This window comes from Microtus pennsylvanicus, chromosome 2, assembly GCF_037038515.1.
Source record: "Microtus pennsylvanicus isolate mMicPen1 chromosome 2, mMicPen1.hap1, whole genome shotgun sequence".
Taxonomy (NCBI): Eukaryota; Metazoa; Chordata; class Mammalia; order Rodentia; family Cricetidae; genus Microtus; species Microtus pennsylvanicus.
The window spans coordinates 47,130,523-47,153,400 of NC_134580.1; the positions used below are offsets into that span (position 1 = coordinate 47,130,523).

Consider the following 22,878-nt stretch of genomic DNA (forward strand, 5'->3'; position numbering starts at 1 on the left):
ACTTTCACAGAACATGCTAAAACTACCATAATCCACTGTGTAAAGAGACTCAAGCATATGTCAGACTTGCCCACATCCCTGAAGAGTCAATAATTCGTTGTAAGGTGTATATATATATGACCTTTCCCAAAGTTTTGCCAATGCAAGTGTTATTGACTTAGTATTTCCTTCTTATTCAATTTATTTTTAACTCTTGTTCTTTCACCAAACACAAGCTCACATTAAAATTAAATCATAATTTCTAAAGGTAAAAATAGTCATAGATGAGCCTTTTTAATTCAGTCTCACATTTCCAGTACTATGGCATAGGAAACACAGGTCAGTGGACCTGGCAGAACCTTCAGCTCCCCCAAGCTCCCATTGTGGCTCAAGCAAGATGGCTGTGACTGCCACGCAGCAGTGCCCATTACAATTAAGTGACCACTGACTTCCCAGGACCCAGACCCCAGTCTCACAGCTTCACATATATGCAATCCTACAATGGGTCCTAACACTGGCTATATAACTGGCTATGGAAGAACATAGAAAACAGAAATTTGACTCTTCAAGGTTTATGAAAGTAACTGATCTACAGGCAAATATCATTAAGAGAAGCTAAGTGAGCCTCATGTTAGTCATCACAGAGATGGGTCTAGAAGATCAGCTTGAGACCAAGTTGCAGGACGTCTTGTTCCGTTTTGGGATTCTGATCTAACCCTAGGAGACATGACTACTCATTAATGGTATTTAGATTATGGGGTGAAATGAGCCGTACCTTGCAGAGATCAGTGCCTTGCATCAGAGAGACTAAAAGCAGTCAGGATTTGCTGGCAGTGGCATTAAGAAGCAAAGGCAACAGAGGTGAACCCTGTAGGTGACTTTGGTTTTGCTAACTAAAGTGATGTCATGCATGGATATGAAATAATAGGGCAGAGAAGGGACTTAAAGATTTACCAAAGGAATCCAGCTATGCTACACTGCAAGTAGAAATACCTTGAAGAGCATTGACAATGAGGCCGCAGGCAGCTGGAAATAAGAGAGGAACTCAGAGGAAAGAGCTCAGCTCGGGGGTTGGTCTGGAGCTCATCAGCAAAGAGCAGTGGCCATCTGAACAGAGGATCACAACGAAAAAGGCCAATTAGAAACTGAGGTTAGAGGGCAGGGGAAAAAAGGGCCAGGCAGCATGCGACACCAAGAAGAAGGTAGTGGGGGTGGGGAGAAACTAACAGGAAGCTAGGGTAAAGTAGTTACAGGGTTTGCAGCTTAGAAGGATGTGTGCAGGAACCAATGCAATTGCCTTTCTCAGTTTCTTCATCTATCATTATGACCTAGGACTAGATGGCCTCAGAAGTGCCTCGTAGAGCTCACAACTGCTGAATGTTGTTGCGGGACCCTAGCATACTCTATGATTGGTGAGCGTCCCTAGTAGAGTGGCATGGACCCAAGCCTGCTGTGGATGTGAGGCAGTGCCAGGTCCTTGGGCATTTATATTGCGCTTTGTCTGTGGTATACAATTGTTGCTGTATTCTTTGGGCTCTCCCTTCTCATTCTCACCTACCTTTGAACTACCTGACACCAGGTTGTAGGTGAGGAACTAGAGGTATCAAAGTCTTTTGTGCATGTGCACACACACACAACATACACACACACGAGTTTGTGGATAAGATCAATATTCTGACAATTTGGGCTTCAATCTTGTCTATTCAGATAGATAAGAAGATAAGAAACAAACCATACCCTTTATTAGGTTTCTTTTAAAAACTAACTTTATTGAGATAGAATTTATAAACCATCTAATTTCCCCATTGAAAATATACATCCCAGTGTTGTCTTAGTTAGGGTTTCTATTGATGTGAAGGGTGTCTATTACCATGACCATGGCAGCTCTTACAAAGGAAAACATTTAATTGGGTGGCTTACAGTTCAGAGGTTCAGTCCGTTATCATCATGGTGGGGCATGGCAGCATGCAGGTAGACATGGTGCTGGGGAAGGAGATGAGAGTTCTACATCTTGATATGCAGGTAACGGAGGTAGTTTGTCTCACTGGGTATAGCTTGAGCATAGGAGACCTCAAAGCCCACCCCCACAGTGACATACTTCCTCCAATAAAGTCACACCTCCTCCAACAAGACCCCACCTCCCATTAGTGGCACTCCCTCTGGGAGCCATTTTCTTTCAAACCGATACAAGCGTTTTCCTGCATTTATAAATATATGTAGCCCAACCATAGTTAATTGATTTTAGATGAGATTGGGTATGTCCAGGATGGTATGGCCATAGATAACTGATTGATTTTTAGAATACTTTCATCTTTTCATACACTGTGTCCTCTCTGTCAATCCCTAACCCACTTTCTGCCTCTACGAAATCCTTTATTCTAGGTTTTCACATGAATAGAATCCTACAATTTGTGGTCTTTTGTGATTGGTCCCTTTCACTGAGTCTAACATTTCTGTACTCTAGTCCTTCTTGAGACCCAGTAGCACTCTACTGTATGGTACCCCATATTTTTTTCAGCCATTTGTCTCCTGATGAACTTTGGGAGCCTTCTACCTTCGGCCAATTTTGACCAATGCTCCTGCTCAGAGTTAGTGCAGATGTTTTTCCATTCCCCTGGGAATTAAGTTTGGGAACGTGCCATAGACATTTCTCTTTCTCACCGTGCCTCTTACTGCACTGCACACCGGGGAGGTCTCCATGGATATTTGTCTGAGTGGAAAGAATAAGGTTTTCAGGATCATCTAGCCCCGTTCTAGACCCTGGCCCTTTCTAAGTCAGAGTCATGGTTTCTTCGATGACAGCAGCGTTCATCACATTTCGTGATCACTGAGACTTTGTTTCTGTCTCCTGCACTTCAGGAACGGATGAGGCAGCCATCATCGAGGTCTTATCCATCAGGACATCGGAGCAGAGGCAACAGATAAAGCAGAAGTACAAGATGAAGTACGGCAAGGTATGCAGGGTTGAGCCAGTTCAGCCTCCTCTGGAGGGACAACATGGCTAGAGTTAGAATCCAGTCTGAGAAAAATGTATTTGGAACTTTTAATTGGCTAGACAAAGGACTGACATTGCTAGGCCAACTTAATGCCTATAAATCAATACCCTTAAGTCATTGGGGTTTTTTGTTTTTGTTTTTGATGTTTTGTTTTCTTTAGTTTGGATTGGTTTTTCGAGACAGGGTTTCTCTGTAGCTTTAGAGCCTGTCCTGGAACTAACTCTTGTAGACCAGGCTGGCCTCAGACTCACAGAGATCCGCCTGCCTCTGCCTCTTGAATGCTGGGATTAAAGGCGTGCGCCACCACTGCCAGGCAACTCATTGTTTTCTTAATTGACTTCATTTTTCTATTATATTTATTCATTTTTCATTCAATTTGGACTACTTCCACATAATAATTCATAAGCAGGAGAATGATTCGAAAACCAGTTCCCACAAGTGGGGCTTAATATAGAAATATTCTTATACTCAGCTGTCCTTGAGTATATTCATATTTCTTCATAAATTATTGGTTCAGAAAACTAAAATTCTTTCTTTTATTTTTGATATGATATAATTATATCATTCCCCTCTTCCCTTTATTCCCTCCAAATTCTTCCTTATAACCCTCATTGCTCTCTTTCAAATTCATGGCCTCTTTTTTCATTGTTGTTCCATACATACATACGTACATACATACATACACACACACACATATATCTTTATACATGCACATATATATATATATATATATTCTTAAATATACAATGCAACCTGTTCAGTCTGTATAATGTTGCTTGTATGTATGTTTCCAGGGTTGACTATCTGGTATTGGATAGCCAATTGATAAACTCTTCCCTGTGGAGGAGAATTTTTCCCGGTACCAGCTTTCACCAGTTGCCTGTGGAGTTAAGGGCCCGTGGTGCCTCCTCCCCCACTTCTGTCCACTTGGGCGTGTCTATTGCTCTTGTCCCTGTTCAGCTTGTGTTTAGACAGCCATGTTGATGAGACTCTATGGGGTAGCTTCTGATATTCCTAGGAGACCCAATCTCACAGCAAACTCCTGGATTCTCTGGCTCTTACATCTTTCTTTCCCTGAGCCTTAGGGGCAAGAGTTGTATTGTAGATGTATGCTTTGGGGCTGGGCTCCACAATTCAGCATTCTGATTGGTCGTGGCTTTCAGTACAGAAAACTTTTTAGGAGCTCTCAGTTTCCTTAACTTTTAGCATTTACTTCTTTCTCCCTTTTCCTTTTATTCTTCTTGCTGTTGTTGATGTTGTTATATAATCTTCAAGCGTTCATTAGGTTTAGTTACTAATTTGTCAACATATAAAGAAGTCCAAGTCTTCAGTCAGCGAGGCCAGCGTTTATTCCCAGAAAGACTGGTGCCATAATGGGGCTATTTATTTATATAACAAATGGTCAAAGGCTGTGCTATTGCAGGTGTTGTTGTTTGCATCTCTCTTAATAATCAGGCTTGTTGATGTCACTTTTTATGAAAATGAGTGAGTCTCCAGTTCACCTCATTGGGTAGAAGTAGAATTTTCAACCTTTTCTACGTGCCTGTCTCTAAACAGACATCCTCCAACTTACTTCTATTTATAGCCCAATAAAATAGAAAGTCAGACACAAGACACCTTGAATTTTGTCCAACACAAAAGTAAACGTGGGTCTAGGGGCTTGGCTGAGAAATAAGAGAGCATGTTCTAGCACAAAAGCCAGGAGATTGTCCTGTGCCAAGCATTTGATGAACCCCTGAGAGCTGAGACCACCAAAGAGATGCTTAAAACTTCAGAGGAGGTCAAACACTCATCCCTAAATCTTCACACTTGCTGATCCCCGAGAATAGTGACACCAAGGAACCATGGGCAGTTATTAGAGAAGCTGGGACAAGCATCCGAGCTTCCTGAAGCCTGCTTCTTAGGCATGGATGCATATAAAATACCAGCTGGGCTTTCATGCCTGTGGGTCAAAAGACAGAGGAGCTGCGGCCTCTCTGCAGTCCTAAGCATTATCTATCTGAGCTGGGAAAATATATTTCAGATATCTTAGTGGACCCATACTCTACAGTCTTGAGGCAGGCTTGCCTTCACAAGATGCAGTGGTAGGTAAAGTGACAGTAGGAACAGAGGCATGATACCGCAGTCCCCTTTGAACACAGCCGATCCCCTTGTATAAAAGTTTCCAGCTTTTTCTCCCTAACCCGGAGCTCAGAGGTATAATCAGAGAAACAGCTGATTTGTGTTTACTCAGAAAATTCTTTTCTGGATGTATTAACAATATTCTTGCATAATATATATTACCATGAATACTTTTTGACCGTTGGATGTGGGCACAGTGCAGAGTTTTTCATGGATTCTGACTCCCCCATGACCCTATGGCATAAGTCTTGCTACTCAACCATATAAAAACACTGACCAGTAGTGGAAATTGTTGAGTCTTTTCTAGCTGAATGTTTGGGGCAAATTCTTCATTTTCTGCAGTCTATTGGGTGGAGATAACGCAGTTCGTCTGCCAGCTTTGCAGGCCTATGTGGAATTTCGCTAAGAGAAGCTCTCAGAACTCTAAAATGTTGTGTAAATATTCTTTCTGTTGTAATTCATCTTGGGGCTGGCACCTCAGCCCTTGAGCAAGATGCCTCTCAGCCAGATTGAGGGGTAGGGGAAAGAGGAATGGGTAATTGCGGTGACCACTATCCTCAAGATCAAGCGGTTCTTGCGGTCTAGAGCAGGTGTCCTGGCCCTGAAACTCATATAGTGATGTAGGCAGACGCTCACCTCCTCTTCCCACGACACCACAGTCATCTGCCATGTGCTCCCTGCAGGACCTAGAGGACGTGCTCAAGAGCGAACTGAGTGGAAACTTCGAGAAGACAGCCTTGGCCCTTCTGGACCGCCCCAGTGAATATGCCGCTCGGCAGCTGCAGAAAGCCATGAAGGGCGTGGGCACCGATGAGACTGTGCTCATAGAAATCCTCTGCACAAGAAGCAATAAGGTCAGTCTCCCTTGAGCTCTTGGTCCCACCTCCTGCGGGACAGGTCACTCAAGCGTCAGGGATGGCTGAGCCCCCTTGGAGGAAGTTCATCCCCCTACATGGTGTCCATAAGTGGACAATAAGCAGAAATACATCTGCTAAGCTCAAGCAGGTGTTGAAAACAAAAGGAAGGGAGCTGCATAAACAAAACGACAGCCCTACCACCTGGCCTGCCCTCCCTCCCCCATCACAGCCCACACCTGCTCCCGTCTGACTTTCCTTTCCACTCCCTTATGAGCCGGGTACCGGGAAATGACTGCTCTTACTCACTGCTGGTTGGAGCGTAAGTTGAGACCGCTCTGAGGCTTGACTTGACAGGGATGATGTCAAAGGATTGCTGCCAGCAATCTAGAGGGAAGCTTGCACTGCTGACCCTGCCCGCTGTTTAAAACAGAGGCAAACTAGAAACCACCTAAGCAGCCACCCATGGGAGGCTAGCTAAGTCAACTGGGGTGTCTCCTAGCATGGGACACTTTCTGTCTCTCCCAGAAAAACATAGACGATCTGCATTAGAGGCTAGCTGGACCTCCAGGACAGTATGGATCTAGAAACAAGCCACAAAACAATCAGCACTGTTTTCCACTGGCTAAAATATGATGTATACAAAATAGTTCTAGAAATTCTGTTGCTAAGGTTTCTTTCCTCAGGGAGATGGGAACAATGTCTTCCTCTAAGGTCCCAGTGACAAACCAAAGTATGATTCTACAAAATTGGCTCTGGGGAACCAATGAGTTTATTAGGCTTAAGTACAGAGCAGAGAGGGAGGAGTTACAGGCAAGAGTGTGGGTGGCATTAAGACAGCCACACTGCAAGGTCTGCACCCAGTGTGTGTGCCCATTCCTCTGTGACTGCACAAATGCGGCTCCCTTCCCTAGTCCCTCTCGGCCTATATACCTCTTGCTCCTCCTTGATGTCACCATTACAATTAGGGAAGAATTCCATAGAACTGGTTGGAATGACCGGCTGTATGTTTAGGTAAGGGCTCCACGATCCTCTACACCCCTTCTCCCATGAGGGAAGGTCAGTAGTCAACTAGCCGGGCTGTGATGGTCTTCTGCAAGTGGGCATAACTGAGCCTACAAAGATGCTTGACATTTGGCTTGGAGGATAGTACACTAAGCATAGATACAAGTATGCAAGACAGAGATAGGAACCTGTGAAATACACACTAGACTCTAGCCTTGATTGTACAGGTGGGGATGAGGGAATGAGCCTGGGTTAAGAGATAGGGAATGGTATAGCTTAGCTGTAATACTTCTGCCTTTCTAGTACTAACTGGCATGCCGTCCATGTAGCTATGCTTGGGCCAAGGTGCAATAGTTTGATACATATAGACAAAGTATCATGGCCAAGTTTGAATAGCCAGTGAAACCCTGGTTATTCAGTGAATACCTTAAGTATCTATCATCCATTTATGGTAAGAACATTCAAGGTCCTCTCCTCTAGCCGTGTTGTTAGTTATATAGTTGTTAGTTATATCTAGTTGTTAGTTATCTGTTGTTAGTTATATCTAGCCATTATATATATATATATATATATATATATATATATATATATATATTATATAACTATAAGATATATTCTTGTTAACTCCAATTGTCCTACTGTGCCCACTGGAACAACTCATTCCTGTCTCATGAGTACCAGTTACTTTTCTGTTGTTGTAATAAAAACCAAGAGTAGCTCAGAGCAGGAAGGAGTTATTGTGATCTATGGTTCCAGGGGCATAAAGCCCGTCTTGGCAGGAAGGCATGGCAGCACAAACAGGAAGCTGAGAGATCACATCTTCAACTGCAAACACGAAGCCGTACAGCATGAGGCTATACACTCTCAAAGCCCCTTCCCAGTGACATACTTCTTCCAGCAGGCTGTACCTTCCCATAGCCTTCACAAACAAAGCCAGCAACTGTTTAAATGCCTGAGTTATGGGGGACATTTCTCATTCAAACCACCATACACTGTTACTTAGTACCGTGGACCCCTATCTCTCCAGCCTTTGGTAACCACCATTCTGCTTTCCATACTTATGAGGTTATCTTTTTCATACCCCATAAATGAGTGATTTCATGGGATGTATGACTTTTTGTGTCTGGATTATTTCATTCCATGTACTCCAGAATCAACCATGTTGTCACAGATGACAGAATTTCTTTTTTTCATGGACAGATGTTATATTGTCTTCATTTGTCTGGTGACAGATCCCCCAAGTTGACGCCATGTCTAAGCAGACTGTATGCATACACTACTTATATGTTTGAAATGTTTACACAGAAAAGGTCACTTTACGCTGGCAGATTCCCCATAGGCCTGTTCCCTGTGTTGTAGGGACAACCATCTCAGTAGGAAGTCACAAAGGCCCCCTGCATCTGGAGATGGGCATCTGCCTCATCTCTGTTTCCTACTGGCTCCAAGCTCGGACACTAATTGTCTCTACCATCTTCCTAGGAAATTATTGCCATCAAAGAAGCCTACCAAAGACGTAAGTAACGTTTGTTCTGGCTTCGGATTAAGTTTTGTTTGTTGGGTTGGTTTGTTTTGTTTATAAAATTGCTCGTAACTCAGTCATCCACTTTCCCCTTTCCCTTTTCCTTCCTCAAAAGTGTTTGACAAGAACCTTGAATCTGATGTCAAAGGCGACACAAGCGGAACTCTCAGAAAGATTCTGGTGTCCTTGCTGCAGGTGAAGATAAATAGAATGGGTCCTTAAGATCTTCTGCACCATAGGCCCCGGAGGCTCCAGACAGACAGATGTCATCCAGTTCTCACTGACAGACCTCTGTCCACTCTCCACATTTCACTGCCCCACTTGGGCACACTGACAGCAGAGAACACAGCACACTGACTGAAGAGACACGACTGTGTAGATTTCAAGCACAGAAGGAAGAGCGGACAGTTGCCTTATGGTTCGGTACCCCAAACATCACAGCTCAATGCATCATGGCCCATTATCCACCAAGGCCCATTGGCCAAGGTCCAGATATCTGTTAGCAAACACCTTCACGGGTAATCTCACCAGAGGAAAATCAACATGTCAGCCACCCAAGGCTCAGGGAGAATTCACCTCCTTGGAGCCCATTGTCTGATGTGACTGTTTCCTTTCTGGCTATCACCCAGAGGCCATTAGGAGTTTCTGGAACTTTCTCCAGACTCCTGCTGCATGCCCCTCCACCCCTGCCACCAGCTGCCTGCTTTCTTCAAAGCCAGAAGCAAGAGTTCTTCCTTAAGAACGCTCATCTGGCTAGGCCAGGGGTCATCCAGGATAATTTCCCTTTGGCTTCATTTGTCTGATGAGAGATCTGGATTATACCAGCAAAACACTGCCATGCTATCTGACATGATGTCACTATCTGACATGATGTCATCATGAGATACCATCCCATCTGCTTTACTGCTCCATCCATACCCAAGGAAAGGTCACTGGGGTCATGTTAACACTCTGCTATTTACCAATGTCTTTAGACATCCATAGTCTCCCATGACCAATTTTCAGAGTTCTTTAACATTGGCCACCAACTGATGGCATGTGGTATTTGTCGAAGGAGGATGCTTGCTTCCTAGTGGATACGAGGTTACTATTAGCTTTCACTGAAGACTGTGGATTTGGAGAGTGACCATTGGGTATAAGAGAGGACAGGAGAGGAGAGGAGAGGAGAGAGAGAGAGAGAGAGAGAGAGAGAGAGAGAGAGAGAGAGAGAAAAGAGAGAGACAGAGAAGAGAGAAGAGAGAGAAGAAAGAGAGAAGAGAGAGAAGAGAGAGAGGAGAGGGGGAGAGAGAGAGAGAGAGAGAGAGAGAGACAGAGACAGAGAGAAAAGAGAGAGACAGAGAAGAGAGAAGAGAGAGAGAAGAAAGAGAGAAGAGAGAGAAGAGAGAGAGGAGAGGGGGAGAAAGAGAGAGAGAGAGAGAGAGAGAGAGAGAGAGAGAAAAGAGAGACAGAGAAGAGAGAAGAGAGAGAAGAAAGAGAGAAGAGAGAGAAGAGAGAGAGGAGAGGGGGAGAGAGAGAGAGAGAGAGAGAGAGAGAGAGAGAGAGAGAGAGAAAAGAGAGAGACAGAGAAGAGAGAAGAGAGAGAGAAGAAAGAGAGAAGAGAGAGAGGAGAGGGGGAGAAAGAGAGAGAGAGAGAGAGAGAGAGAGAGAGAGAGAGAGAAAAGAGAGAGACAGAGAAGAGAGAAGAGAGAGAGAAGAAAGAGAGAAGAGAGAGAAGAGAGAGAGGAGAGGGGGAGAGAGAGAAGAGAGAGAAGAGAGAGAGGAGAGGGGGAGAGAGAGAGAACCACAGACATAAGACTGCTTTCAGTATTTCCCAAAAGGTGGCAGCAAAGAGCAGCCATGCCACTCCGTCAGGCTGAGTGGCACTTCAGCACCCACCCCTTCTTTCCCCCAAAGTCACCCCTGTATCACAGGGCTCACTCAGCTTTTCTGTGATCAAGCAGGAACTTGAGCTAATGGCAATACATCTATCTTTGTAGGCCAATCGAGATGAAGAAGGTACCGTGGACAAAGATCTGGCTGGTCAGGATGCCAAAGATTTGTATGATGTAAGTGTTTGCATGCACCTGGCTCCACGCATTCTTTTGGTTTTCACTTATTAGCGCTGTTGTAACAGGCATTTCTTTGTTTCCTGCAAATGGGAGTTACTTTGGAATGAAATATGTCTTCTGATAAATGATATATGCTATAATCTGCAAAAATCATATTATAAAGACTCGTTCCTGTTCTTATGCTCTGGAGCCAACCACCTCAGATCCATTTTGGAACACAGGATGGAATAAATAACAATACAGGCAGATATGTCGCATATCTGGAGGCTGGAGGCTTCAAATGTGCCTTCTTTCCAAATGACTTCTATCGCATGCAGATTTTGTCCTCTGTAAGTGAGGCCTGCTCACAGTCTTATGGGGGCCTCTTTGCTCTTGCATTCATAAAGGAAAGAATTTGGCTGAACAGCATAGATAGTTTATGCCGAAGTTTATTAATAAAGCGTGTACTCCCAAGAGAGATGGGACTACCCACAAAGTAAATACCCCAAGTGGGGTCTGCTTTGTGGGTTTGAAGGGAGTTTTGTTGAGCATTTACAAGAGGGTGAGAGAATAACCTTCCTCTCTTATATCATGATGGACCAGATCTCTACTTTATTTCTTCTCATGAACCCACAAGGTAGAGAGTCCAAACCAGAATGTAAGGGATGTTGTAATAACGCCAGGGGCTTTTGAGGACACAGACCTTGAGTTGGCGTACAAGGGTAGCAATAGGGAGCGCGCCCTGTCACATTGGTTCCTGATACATTGAGAGCTGCAGATTCAAGGATGTTTCACCACATTCTGACAGTCGGGAGACACAGCTGTAGCGTGTGACATGGTAGTCATAGCAGTCTGCATCACATTATATTTAAGTGCCTGCCTACCCAGTGTCAACAGCAGTATATGTTCCGTCTCTTTGCACGGGTTCTTTTCACGTTGTTTGCACTTGGCCCCAAAGGCAGGGGAAGGCCGCTGGGGTACCGATGAGCTTGCCTTCAATGAAGTCCTGGCCAAGAGGAGCTACAAGCAGCTGCGTGCCACCTTCCAAGCCTATCAGATTGTAAGTAGTGAAGCCCTGAGGCTCAAGGGTTCCTTCTGACGTGGTCCTGAGCTATGTCTAAAGGAAGCCAAGATCCGGGGTGTAAGACCGAGTGTTGGGGATGGGATCATTTACATCAGTGGTTCTCAATGGTAGGAGAAGGAAGGCCCAGGATACGGCTAAACACATACAGAACAGCTCAGCTGTGCAGAATCGACCAGCCCCAAATGTGGGACTAAGGTTGGGATACTCTGGGTTATGGCAGAGCTAAGCCAGCAGAGAAATGTCATGTTTAGGAGCAAAGGTTTAGACTCAGAGGGTCCAGGATGCAAATCCTGGATCTACCAACAGCGAAAGACTAACCTTCCCCTCCCCTTCTGCAAGACCCGATCATGGGCTTCATCATCGCTCACAACATTGTAAGCATAGGATCGGATGCAGGCTCAGGACCATATCTGCCATGTGGCAAGCATACAAATGTTTGCTTTTATTTTTATGATTACAATTTACTGTCAGCCTCACAGGACTGACTGCCATATCTCAGAAAAAGGCTCCTGAGAAAAACAAGCATAAATTTTATGTTTGTAATCTCATGATTGCCATGAGCCAGCAGAATGAGCTGGCTGCTTCAAGGTCCTTAGTGATAAGTCCCTTTCCGAGAGAAAAACCTTTAATTTGCAAAAAAAAAAAAAAAAAAGCCTACAGGGAGTTTCAGATTTCTTTTGTCTTCTGTTTTGTTTCTGGAGAATGCTTCTACCTCTTCAAACCATTTCTATGCTCTGGGCCTGATTTCAATTCCACAACAATATCAGAACTACCACATGGGCTGAGTGGCTATTTTATGGTGGCCCACAACTGCTGGACAAGGCCAGTCTGCAAAGCAAGGAGCCATCTGTAACTTATCAGGACCACACAGCAAGTCGGTAGCAGAGAGTGGATGAGAACGCCACCGCTCCCAGCTGAGCTCTACCTCGGGCCGGGCCGGAGCTGGCTGTTCCTCACTCAAACTAGCCTTGCGTGTGTGCGGCCAGCAGATGAAAAGACAAAGCTTTGGGATTGTGGCCTTACTGTACGTAAGCCTTAAGGGCCCCCTGCTTTCAAATTGTGCCCAGTGTCTCATGATCAAAGGCAGCCGACCCCATCCTCCCCTTCCTCCATGCCTGAAGCCTGTGGCTACTAAGCTGGAGGACTTAATATGTATGTGATCTATGTCCTCTATCTGTGACACAGAGGCCACCATAGTTGGAGTTTCTGAGGATGGCTAACATGGGTGATCACTACAGATCACCTCCCCACCCCCCAAATCAGTGACTATCTCAATAAATTACTAAAAACAAGTGACTAGGATCTAGGCCATTACCACAAAATTTGTCCCCAAACAGAGACACCATAGTCACTTGAGAACCCACTAAAATGACAATTCTCAGCCCTGTCTTTGGTTCTATTGAACCACATTTCCTTAGGTTGGAGTCTTGAACCTGACACATGCTTAAGTTTGAGAAGTCAGCTCTGTCTTACTGGGGCTCTGTGCCTTGGTTTCCCCGGTTGTAAAATCGAGTTAATACTACCAAGAGGATTTAGATTGCATTAGGAAGGATTCAATGAATGAACCAGAGCACATCAGTGCCTGCCCCATGGTAGGTCTTCAGTAAACATTAGCCACTGTTTGTTGTTTCCCTTAGGGACCAACAGTGACAATGGACAAATTAGGGAATGATCTGATTTCATGATCATGTAGAGAAAAGTAGCTCTAATCCAAAGTGTTGCTGGACTGTTGCTGAACGTTGCTGCTGTTTTTCTTTAAGAGCTTACCCTGCTGTTGGAAGTCAGGCCCTCCCTGTAAGGTTTGGATAAGTCGCTAGCCAAAGCACAAAGACACTAGTATGTGACCACTGGAGTTACGTAGTACGTGGTCCTGGAACAGAGGTGGGTTTCATTTTTGGCACGACAGCTCAGGGGTTTGCCCTTTTCCAACCCCCTTTAAGCCCAAGTCTTAGCTTCTGACTCACTCCCCAATTCCAGATCAAGCAACAGAGCCTCTGAAACTGCCAACCATGCACAATGATCATGGCCCTGGCTTTAGTAAGCACAAAAGACTCACACAGTTAGAGAGCCAAAGTGAGTTCTGCAAACAGGGTTCAGTAAGAATGGTCCGTGCACATACCCACAGCCTCCGTCCTATGCACCTCCCTAGTCAGCATCTTCATGTATATATATATATATATATATATATATATATATATATATATATATATCCCTAGGTTCACGCAAGGGGCTTTGGCCCATTCACTGCTGGCATGCTGGCATTTGGGGGAACACATGTGAGAAGAAGAGCGTGTGTCCCCTACTCTTTCTGTAAGTGCCACGCCGGCACTATAGCCCATTTATCTACTGTGAGATTAGTTTGTTCCTAAGATCAGAAAACCTAAATTAATCCAGAGAGCACCTTAAGAATCAGGTATTTAGCCTGGGAGTGGTGGTGCACGCCTTTAATCCCAGTACTCGGGAGACAGAGGCAGGCGGATCTCTGTGAGTTCGAGATCAGCCTGGTCTACAAGAGCTAGTTCCAGGACAGGCCCCAAAGCTACAGAGAAACCTTGTCTCGAGAAACAAAAAGAAACAAACAAACAAAAAAGAACCAGGTATAAAGCTTGCAAAGGAGGGTTCCAATAGCATGGGTCAGCATGCTGTCTTCAGACTATGTTCATCCCTACCTAGGCAGGGACAAATAAAGGGTGAGGCCCAAAGAGAAAAGACATCGTGTGACTATCGCCCCCTAGAGGTCAGAGAGTGGCATTGACGCCGAGAACGCAGCTGAGGAGGCCACCTCCTGCCTCCTCAGAACTGCAGGGTTCCTCTTTTGTCCCCTTTGGAGGCTGAGAGTCTACCGAAAACTGAAAACCACTGTTCAGGCTCAGTTCTAACAATAGAAACAAAAAGTGGCTTACTGTGGGTTTGTTTTTTGTTTTTTAAACCCAGACCTGTGTGAATAAAACATCCTCATGAAATACAATCTCAGTCTGCACAATAAGAGCCCAGTTTCCGGGGAATGATACCCATCCTACAAAGTGCCGACTCTCACATCAAACCCCAGAAAGGTGGCAGCAGCCCGGGGCGGGTGGGGGGGGGGGAGGCTTGATCTAATCTGATGTCCTCTATTTCAAAAAAAACTTCTAGATATGTGGGTGGTGAGAAGACCTTTGTTCAATAACCCCCCAAACATACACACTTTGTCCTCACATAGCAAAGAATGTTTGGTTTGCCTTTGTTTTTCCAATAACCCCCCCAAATCTATTAGTGTGTACTCAAATGTCTCGATTATTTTTAGGATCAATTGTGTTCTGTCTTCAAAAGACAATTTCTAAGAAAGAGAAAAAAGCCCTCAAACCCAACAGAGCGTATTCCTTTCTCTTTATTTGCCTTCTCTGAGCTTGGTCCCCACAGTATTTGTGCTAAGGATAGGCACAATTTACTTTAACTTTAGTTTCTGTAAATATTTGGGAAGAAACCTAGTGTGTAATACGGTGCCAAGCGACGTGAGCCAGTAGTGAATGTATAAGAGCATTAGCAACCACCCAGCAGTAAAGGAAAGTGGCATTTTGATGTGGTCAGCCCTTGGCTTCCGGCCCTTGAAGCCCCGCTCTATGATGAACCATTAGATCAAGTTTCACCATGAACTTCACAGCCTCTCCTTCTTTACCCAGACTGTAAATGGTGGAGTCTTCAGTTCCCAGACAGATGAGAAGGAGGAGACACAGGCTAGAGTTTCAACCACAGCTTCCCAGGAACTTGAAAAGCGGGAGGGAGCAAACTAATGCTATACAATGTAACGCGTTGTATACAATGTAACAGTAATGGCACTGTCTGGGGTTAACTCAGTCAGCTCCTCAGCACTGAGAGTCCCCTCTTGAATGGGAGCAGGGACAACCATGCCACCTTGCAATGCGAGAGGCAGGATAGGCACCCTCAGGGCACAGCACTGAATCTGGAAGACAGCAGCACTTTTTCTGAAGGAAGCTGAGGGGTACTGAGGCCCACAGCAACACTGGAGTAATGGCTGGGTTTCTTTTGTCTTTCCAGCTCATAGGCAAAGACATAGAAGAAGCCATCGAAGAAGAAACATCAGGAGACTTGAAGAAGGCCTACTTAACTATAGGTAAAGTAAAATTAGGAGGTGCTGCCCCGGGGGGGGGTTCCCCAGAACTATGCTGAGAGATGGGGTTATCCTTATAGGAATCATTTCAGAAGCAGCACTGGGTGCCTGTGGTGGATGTGATGGGGTTTTGTTCTGTAGGGAGCTCTGAAGGTGGGGTGTCCATAGTGAAGCCAGCAGCCAAGTCTCTGCACTCTGTTAGTGACTGCCCACTAACCAGCCACTGGACACAGGTTGTGCCTCCAGGACCATTCGCAACATTAAGCAGCCAGTTCCCACTTGGGAGGGGACTTCTGAGAAAGGACCCAGCTATCAGCAATCAGCTATCAGCAATCAGCTATCAGCAAAGCAGCCTTGGCACTGAGTGTCAGGTCCTAAAGAGAGCATCTAAGAGGCCCAGCACAGTGTCTCCTGTGGTTGGAACTGAGGGTGTAGGTCCCCGAGAGCATCTGTCAAAGCCTGGGACTGTTGTCTAAGCTCAGGTAGCAGTGTGGTGACAGTTTATGACGTGCCCTGAAAAGCCCCCACAGTTAGGAACTCTGGACAAGTTTCTGCACATGCCTGATGGCCAGAGGGTCTCCTTTTTTCCCACTGGATTCCCTTCAATGTTCTCAAAGAATGAGGTCTGTTTAGAAACAGAGAGGAGGGAGGCTAGATCTTGGCCATGCCAATCCAACCCCAGAACCTTCTCTGCAGGTGTTGCCCAAAGGCAGGAAATAACAAAGAGATGGGCATGGGGCCATGTCTGGCAGGCTCCCTTTTCCTTTCTCCAAGTCCTGGAATGAAGACACTGCCCATTGTCCACATTGCTGTGGTAGCGAGTCCAGGGAACCATCCCAAATGGCACAGGGATGGAGAGACGTGTCCCCCAGAAGAGGAAGAACCAAACTAGCAGCCCTGGAACCTAAAAAATGTGCTCCCATTGCCAAACTCCTTTGTGGAGTTTGGAAGATTCTTTTTTGTACAAGTTTTGTTTTAAACAGTGTCAGCCATTGACCTTTTCCCACTGTTCATTCTACACTCAAACCAGCCAACATCAGTCTGGTGTGCAGAACTCTCAATGTTACCCACACTGCTCACGCCCCATGCTGAACACACATGAGCCCTGTGTGAGCAGCTGTCCTTTGGGCTTCATGGAGGCTCTCCCAAATGGTTAGAGTGCTCTACATGAGTTCTGAGGGCCCAGACCTTGCCTGAACTTGAGACGTGAGAACCAGAAAGACTCCAGAGTCCAGTCAGAAGGTACAAGTGACAGCATTTTCCTGAGTTGTGCTCAGTGTGGGATCAGAGGACGAAAGATGCAGTTCTTGCTCATAAGGAGTTGAATGTCCACAAATGATGCACACAAATATATTAAGCCGCAGTGAAAAAGACAGGAAACAGACAATAAGAATGTAGAGAGGAAGGAAAAAGCCAGGCTCTGGAGTTGGGAGCTGTGTACTACAGGAGTTGATAGACTCAAGGTTCCAAAGGTGAAAGCGGTTCGAGAAGACCTTGTACATCATCCTCACAAAGACTCGTTTCTAGATACCCCACCCCTACTCCATCTACTGTAAAGACATCCCCTAACTACATACAGGGATGCCACATCTATAGGGGCTGAGATCACATGATCACCACAACAAACACTTCTCCAGTGGAGCTCATGGACTGCCTGCCTCAAAATCTCCTTTTAGGAAAGTTTTCAGAACCCACCCCTGGTTTACCACAGAGAAACCAGAAAAGGGAAGGTGCTCGGAAAGCCACTTTATAAGCTCCCCGGTGATGGTTTATGCTCAGTTAAGTTTGCAAAGTCCTGCTCTTTGAAGGAAAGAGGATCAAAGTATGGAGAGCCACGGCTCTCATTTCTTCCCTCTCGACAGAGACGGGTCTATTACAGATATTTCCTTGCTGTCCTGGTCCAACCTTTCGAGGGATTTCTACTTGTTACTGACAGAGAGATGACCTTTGGACATCCATCCGTGGGATAGGAAAACCCTATGGATGCCGGCAGCTCTGACAGCCCGGGGACCATAGGGAGCTTCAAGTATGTGCTTGTCAGAGAAGCACAGGGTTTCCCACCCACCTCAAACCAGGAATTTGGGGATCGTTGTTAGGATAAAGAGAGAAAATACCTAGCGCTTTGGTTTTCCACTGAAACTTAGCTAACTGCTGTATGGAGAGAAAAAAAGAACAGCTCTTGACCTAGGTTCTGCTCCTCTCCCTCGCTCAGAAACGCCAACCACACAGAGAGTGAGGAGGAAATGAAAGCCCTGCTCCAGCACAGGTTAAGGCTCACATTCCACACTTATAGTGAGTGCATTACTATCACTAACACTGAAGAGTTGCTGTAGTTCCAGCACTATGACTCCCGTTTGAGGCAGGAGGATTCTTGAGTTCAAGGCTAGCCTGGGCTATAGAATGAAATCTTGTCTCAAAAAAAAAGTATAAAACAAAATTTAAAGAAACAAAATACCGGTATGCTTTCTAGAAAGCTATCGACAACCTAAGGAGTAAATGGTTCATTTTTCTTAAGTATTTGCCATGGTGGATGCCTATGAGCCTGGGAGGATGGGCAAGAAATGCTTCCTTACTGTCTTAGTTAGGGTTTCTATTGCTGTGATGAAACACCGAGGCCAAATCAACTAAGGGAGGAAAGAGTTTATTTGGCTGATACTTCTGTATTGTAGTCCATCATTGGAGGGGGCAGGACAGGAACTCAAGCAGAGCAGGAACCTGGAGGCAGGAGCTTATGCAGAGGCTATGGAGGGTGCTGCTTACTGCCTTGCTCCCACGGCTTCCTCAGCCTTCTTTCCCCACCTATGGGACCTCCAGCCCAGGGATGGCACCACCCACAATGGACTGGGCCCTCCCATTTCAATTACTAATTAAGAAAATGCCCCCTTCAGGCTTGGCTACAAGCCGATCTTATAAAGGCATTTTCTTAATGGAGGGTCCCTCCTCTCAGATGACTCCAGCCTGTGTCAAGTTGACAAAAAAACTAGCCAGCACACTTACCTCCAGTATGCAAGTTCACCCTATTGTCTGGCTGATGAGCAAAGAGTAAGCTTCATCAGGTTGTAAACAGAGCAAAGATGGCAGACAAAGGAGGACCAGAAAGGAGTGCACAGCAGAAGCATAAAGAGGGAATCTTTATAGTAGAGACGAGAATCTTTGTCCCACAGACCAGATGAAAGATGCTGGGGTCCTGCAGGTGATAATACAGAAGACGCCCAAACAAATGCAGTAAGGAAAACAAAGAGCGCAGAGCTTTCTGGACCCAGAAGGCAGGGCGTGGTCCAGCTGAGCAAACCTTCTAGCTCTGAGGTCCTATTATGGAAGGCTGCTGGTCAAGCTGTGTTTCCCACAGAGGCCTGCTTAGTCCCAGAGGTCCCGCTGGGTAGCACCAGCTGTGTCCGTGAGTGAGACCCCAGACCTCCACAGTATGAGTGGGAGAGGGGTCCCTCTCCTTCCCCAGAGCTTGCCGAGAATCGAGGCCATCCTCCTCACTCTGCAGTGGATTGGACTCCGTTCTGGCTGGAGAGCCATGCTCCACTGACCCAGGGAACTTTCTAGATCTCATTTCACAGTGGTAGAAAGTCAGATCCTTCCAAAAACCTCTGCCTGTCAAGTTCAGATGGCCAACGGACAGCCTGGACACTCTGTGCTTATGCAGGGTCCCTAGATTGTTCCGCAAACCACGAAAACATTTCACATCCTCCTTTCCCTTCCCTCCCAGTGAGATGTGCCAAGGACCTCGAGGGCTATTTTGCTGACCTACTCTACAAGGCCATGAAGGGTATGGGGACAGATGAGAAGACATTAATTCGCATCATCGTGACCAGGGCTGAGGTAAGATACACTCGATCCCCAAAAGGGAACTTTCCCCAATCAGTCTTTTTCCCCAATTAATGTCATTAGCAATTATTATTATTATTATTGTTGTTGTTGTTATTGGACTACATATCAAAAATGTAAGACAAAGACAGCCCTTTCCTTCTCAGAATATGCAGAACGCGTAGGACTCTGCTTCAGCCCTCTTCTTTTCATTAAAATACAATAATAAGTGTTGCTTCTATTTTTGTCATCTGTGGCTCCAGAGAGCTGGTGACGCTATGTAAAGGGGAACTGGTGGAGTTGTTCCAAGGTAGCACAGCCACGCCCAGCTCTATTTCAGGGAAGACAAACCAGAGGCAGGGAAAGGGGTCATCCTGCAGCAAGAAGGAGATAGCACGCAAATGATCTCCTCGGTCGCTTCATTTAACAGAGTACACCTTAGAAGTATGACTTCTCAGAAAACAAACAAACAGAAACATTGAAACCAAACAAACAAAAGACCAATAGAAAGGCTTCTTGGTCTTTTTCTCAATCCTGACCTCTCCAAGAGCCATGTTAAACAGACTTATGTCTAATTACCATCTCTCCCCACCCAAATCTGACAGCACAGATAAGACTGAGTATCTGTCTATGCACTACCTGCATATTAGTGGTTTACACACAAAAGAACGGGGCTTCCGTTCCCCAAGGAGTTTGCTCCCCATCTCAGAGAAGAACAGGAGCATTAGAAAGAGGGGGGAAGATGTGCCCAGGAACTTGGCAGCAGCCACCAGGCCGCACAGCAAACACTTGGGCTGTCAGACCACGGTCAGAAGGGGGTGTGCAAAGAAGGGGAAGTGGCGGGCATTTCACTGCTGTGGAAGAAACCAAAGGAGCTAAGCTGCTGAAAACCACAGACATCTTTTTTAAAAAAATGTTCAGCAGAGAGGGAGGGGAGAGGTACCAGCCCAAATTCTGATCCATGTCTTTCGACAAACACTTAACATCTGACGTTGTTTTTAAATATAGCCTCACAGCAAGGCAGTTCTTTCCTTTTTATTTCTGTTCCTGGAATTTTTCCTCCCCCTCTTTCTCCTCCTCCTCCATGCCCTCCCCTTCCCCCACCCCCTTATTCCTATGAACAGCCTCTCTGCTCCTTGGAAGTTTGCTTTCTCTAGCCTGTGTGAGTCTCTCTCCCTCCCTTGGGGAGGGGGGGCTTACCTTCTTTGTCCTTCCAGCCCTCAGCAGCACAGCCCCTAGAGAAGTCTTGAGAGGACCAGGGCTCTACAGGCCCTGAGAGATTGGACCTCACCAGAGGGCTCGCCAGCATTCCAGGTTCCCTTGGATACAGACCATGGGATGTTCAGTTCCAGCTCAGAAGAGACCCCTATGTGAGTGTAGGCAATCTCTACCTGTGGTCAGTCCCCTTGGAATGCTTCAGGCCCAGGCACGTATATGTTTAGGGGACCCGCTCATCTTCCTCCTGCACTAGAACCAAAGGCCAGCTTCCCCAATCCTGTACCCCATCATCCTCCCCCTCCCCCACGGCTGGGCCTCCAGCTAGGCAGAGGATGCCCGAGCAGGGCAGTAGGACCATTCACAGCATCCGTCCTCCAGTAGTCTCTGGCTTGAGAGCAGTGTACTCTTCAGACAACCCCTTATTCCCTGACCCTCTCCTATCTTTCCTTCTTCTCTCTGTCTCAGCCTGGCCTCTCACCGAAGCAAGAGAAGGGAGCCCGATGGTTGTCTACTGTTTGTAGGCCTGGCTTGTAAGGCAGAGTTCAAACCAGAACCAAAACACAGCAAACAAAACTGTTTCGTTGTAGGACTAGTTTTGTCCCATCTGGAGTCTAGAGTTAATCTCCCCACCCCCCCGCCCCCCCCCCCCACTTTGTGCAACCCTTGCTTTTAAAGCTGAAAGAATCTGAAGCAGAACAGCGAGTCTTTGGAGCAGTCTCCTCCTAATGGTTCTTCAAGCCCGGGATTCTTAAACTTTTCATGAATTAGATTCAAAATAAGCCCTACACACGGCGATTGGTTTGAAATGTGTCCACTGGAACTGTTGTCCTGCCTGATGCCCAGGGAAGCAGAAACAGGGCACTGGATCCCTTCGGAATTGGAGTTATAGGGGTTGCTGGGAATCGAACCCAGGTCCTCTGGAAAGGCAGTCGGTGCTCTCAACTGCTGAGCCATCTCTCCAGCCCACAATGCTTGACTTTAAATCTCTGTCTGGAAAATCCGCTTACCCTTCTACCAAATCCTGTCAGACTGTCTTGGAAAGCAAATGGGGTTCACCTCCCACCCGCTTGTGTACAGCTCTGCCACCCGTGAATGACTCCTTCTCGAAAACTTAAAAAAAATGCAAAAGAAAAATACATTGTAACACATGAAAATATATGCAATTTAAATTTTAGCTTCCTTACATAAAGTTTTAATGGAATACATGTGCAACGCTTCTACTTTTAGGAAACTAAAGCAGGCTTCCCTTTTCTTAGCCTCAAGACATAAATAATGCCAGCTCAGCCCCTAGGGGCTGTTTAAAGCTATAATAAATGATTGTGATGCCTTAGGACAGTGCCTGCCTTTTACAGTCAACACACAATCAGTATTGTCACCCACTTGCTGTTGTCATTGTGCCTACAGGTCGACCTTCGGGGGATAAAAGCCAAGTTCCAGGAGAAGTATCAGAAGTCTCTCTCTGACATGGTTCGCTCCGACACCTCTGGGGACTTCCAGAAATTGCTGGTGGCTCTTTTGCACTGAGTCAAACCAGAGCAATAGGAACGCGGGGAGAGGCTACTTTATCGGGACTCCTGAGCATAACAAATCAAGCTTGAAAATGGGGCTTTTCCATGAAAACCCTTCATTTCCTGGATTGCTTTCTCAGCCATGTAAGGTACCCCAAGGCCAAACTGTTGAAATCAATAGCACATCCTCCAAATGCTTGAGCGGTTCACCTTGAATGCCGGCTTAGCAACAACCTAAATTGCCTCTGATCTTACTTTAGCATTTTAAGTGAATGCTTTCTAAGCACATATGAAACCAGCAGTTGGTGAAAAAAAATGAACATTTATAATAAAATGTTTAGAAAATTATATGCCTTCCAGATGCACAGGGCCAAAACAGAGATTAAATGGCCAGAGCGGAATAAAGACAAGATTAAAACAGTTTGTTCGTTTCCCTTCTGTGTGTTCAGTTTCAAAGTCTTTCTGTTAATCACAGCTATGGTTTGTGCCTCCGTCAGCTGCTTTTCCAAATTGGCTTGATGAACTGGGGTTCTGGCCTGGGGAAATATAGAACTTGTGATATATTTCAAATGTACTGGGGGATGGCAAAGAGTGACATTTATCAACCGTCACCTGGATGGCAGTCAAGGCCAGCATCGAGGAC

General features: G+C 45.8%; 1 protein-coding gene across 1 annotated transcript in view; it reads left to right on the top strand.

Moving 5' to 3' along the window:
• Positions 1–22,640, top strand: part of Anxa13 (annexin A13) — a 41,561-nt gene extending 18,921 nt beyond the window's left edge. Inside the window, exons 4-12 of the mRNA XM_075962518.1 lie at positions 2,839–2,933; positions 5,780–5,950; positions 8,435–8,468; positions 8,590–8,669; positions 10,451–10,519; positions 11,460–11,561; positions 15,621–15,696; positions 19,412–19,524; positions 22,132–22,640. Coding sequence (XP_075818633.1) covers positions 2,839–2,933; positions 5,780–5,950; positions 8,435–8,468; positions 8,590–8,669; positions 10,451–10,519; positions 11,460–11,561; positions 15,621–15,696; positions 19,412–19,524; positions 22,132–22,251 — 860 coding nt within the window. The 3' untranslated portion in view covers positions 22,252–22,640. The remainder of the gene's footprint in view (positions 1–2,838; positions 2,934–5,779; positions 5,951–8,434; positions 8,469–8,589; positions 8,670–10,450; positions 10,520–11,459; positions 11,562–15,620; positions 15,697–19,411; positions 19,525–22,131) is intronic.
• The last annotated feature ends 238 nt before the right edge of the window (positions 22,641–22,878 follow it).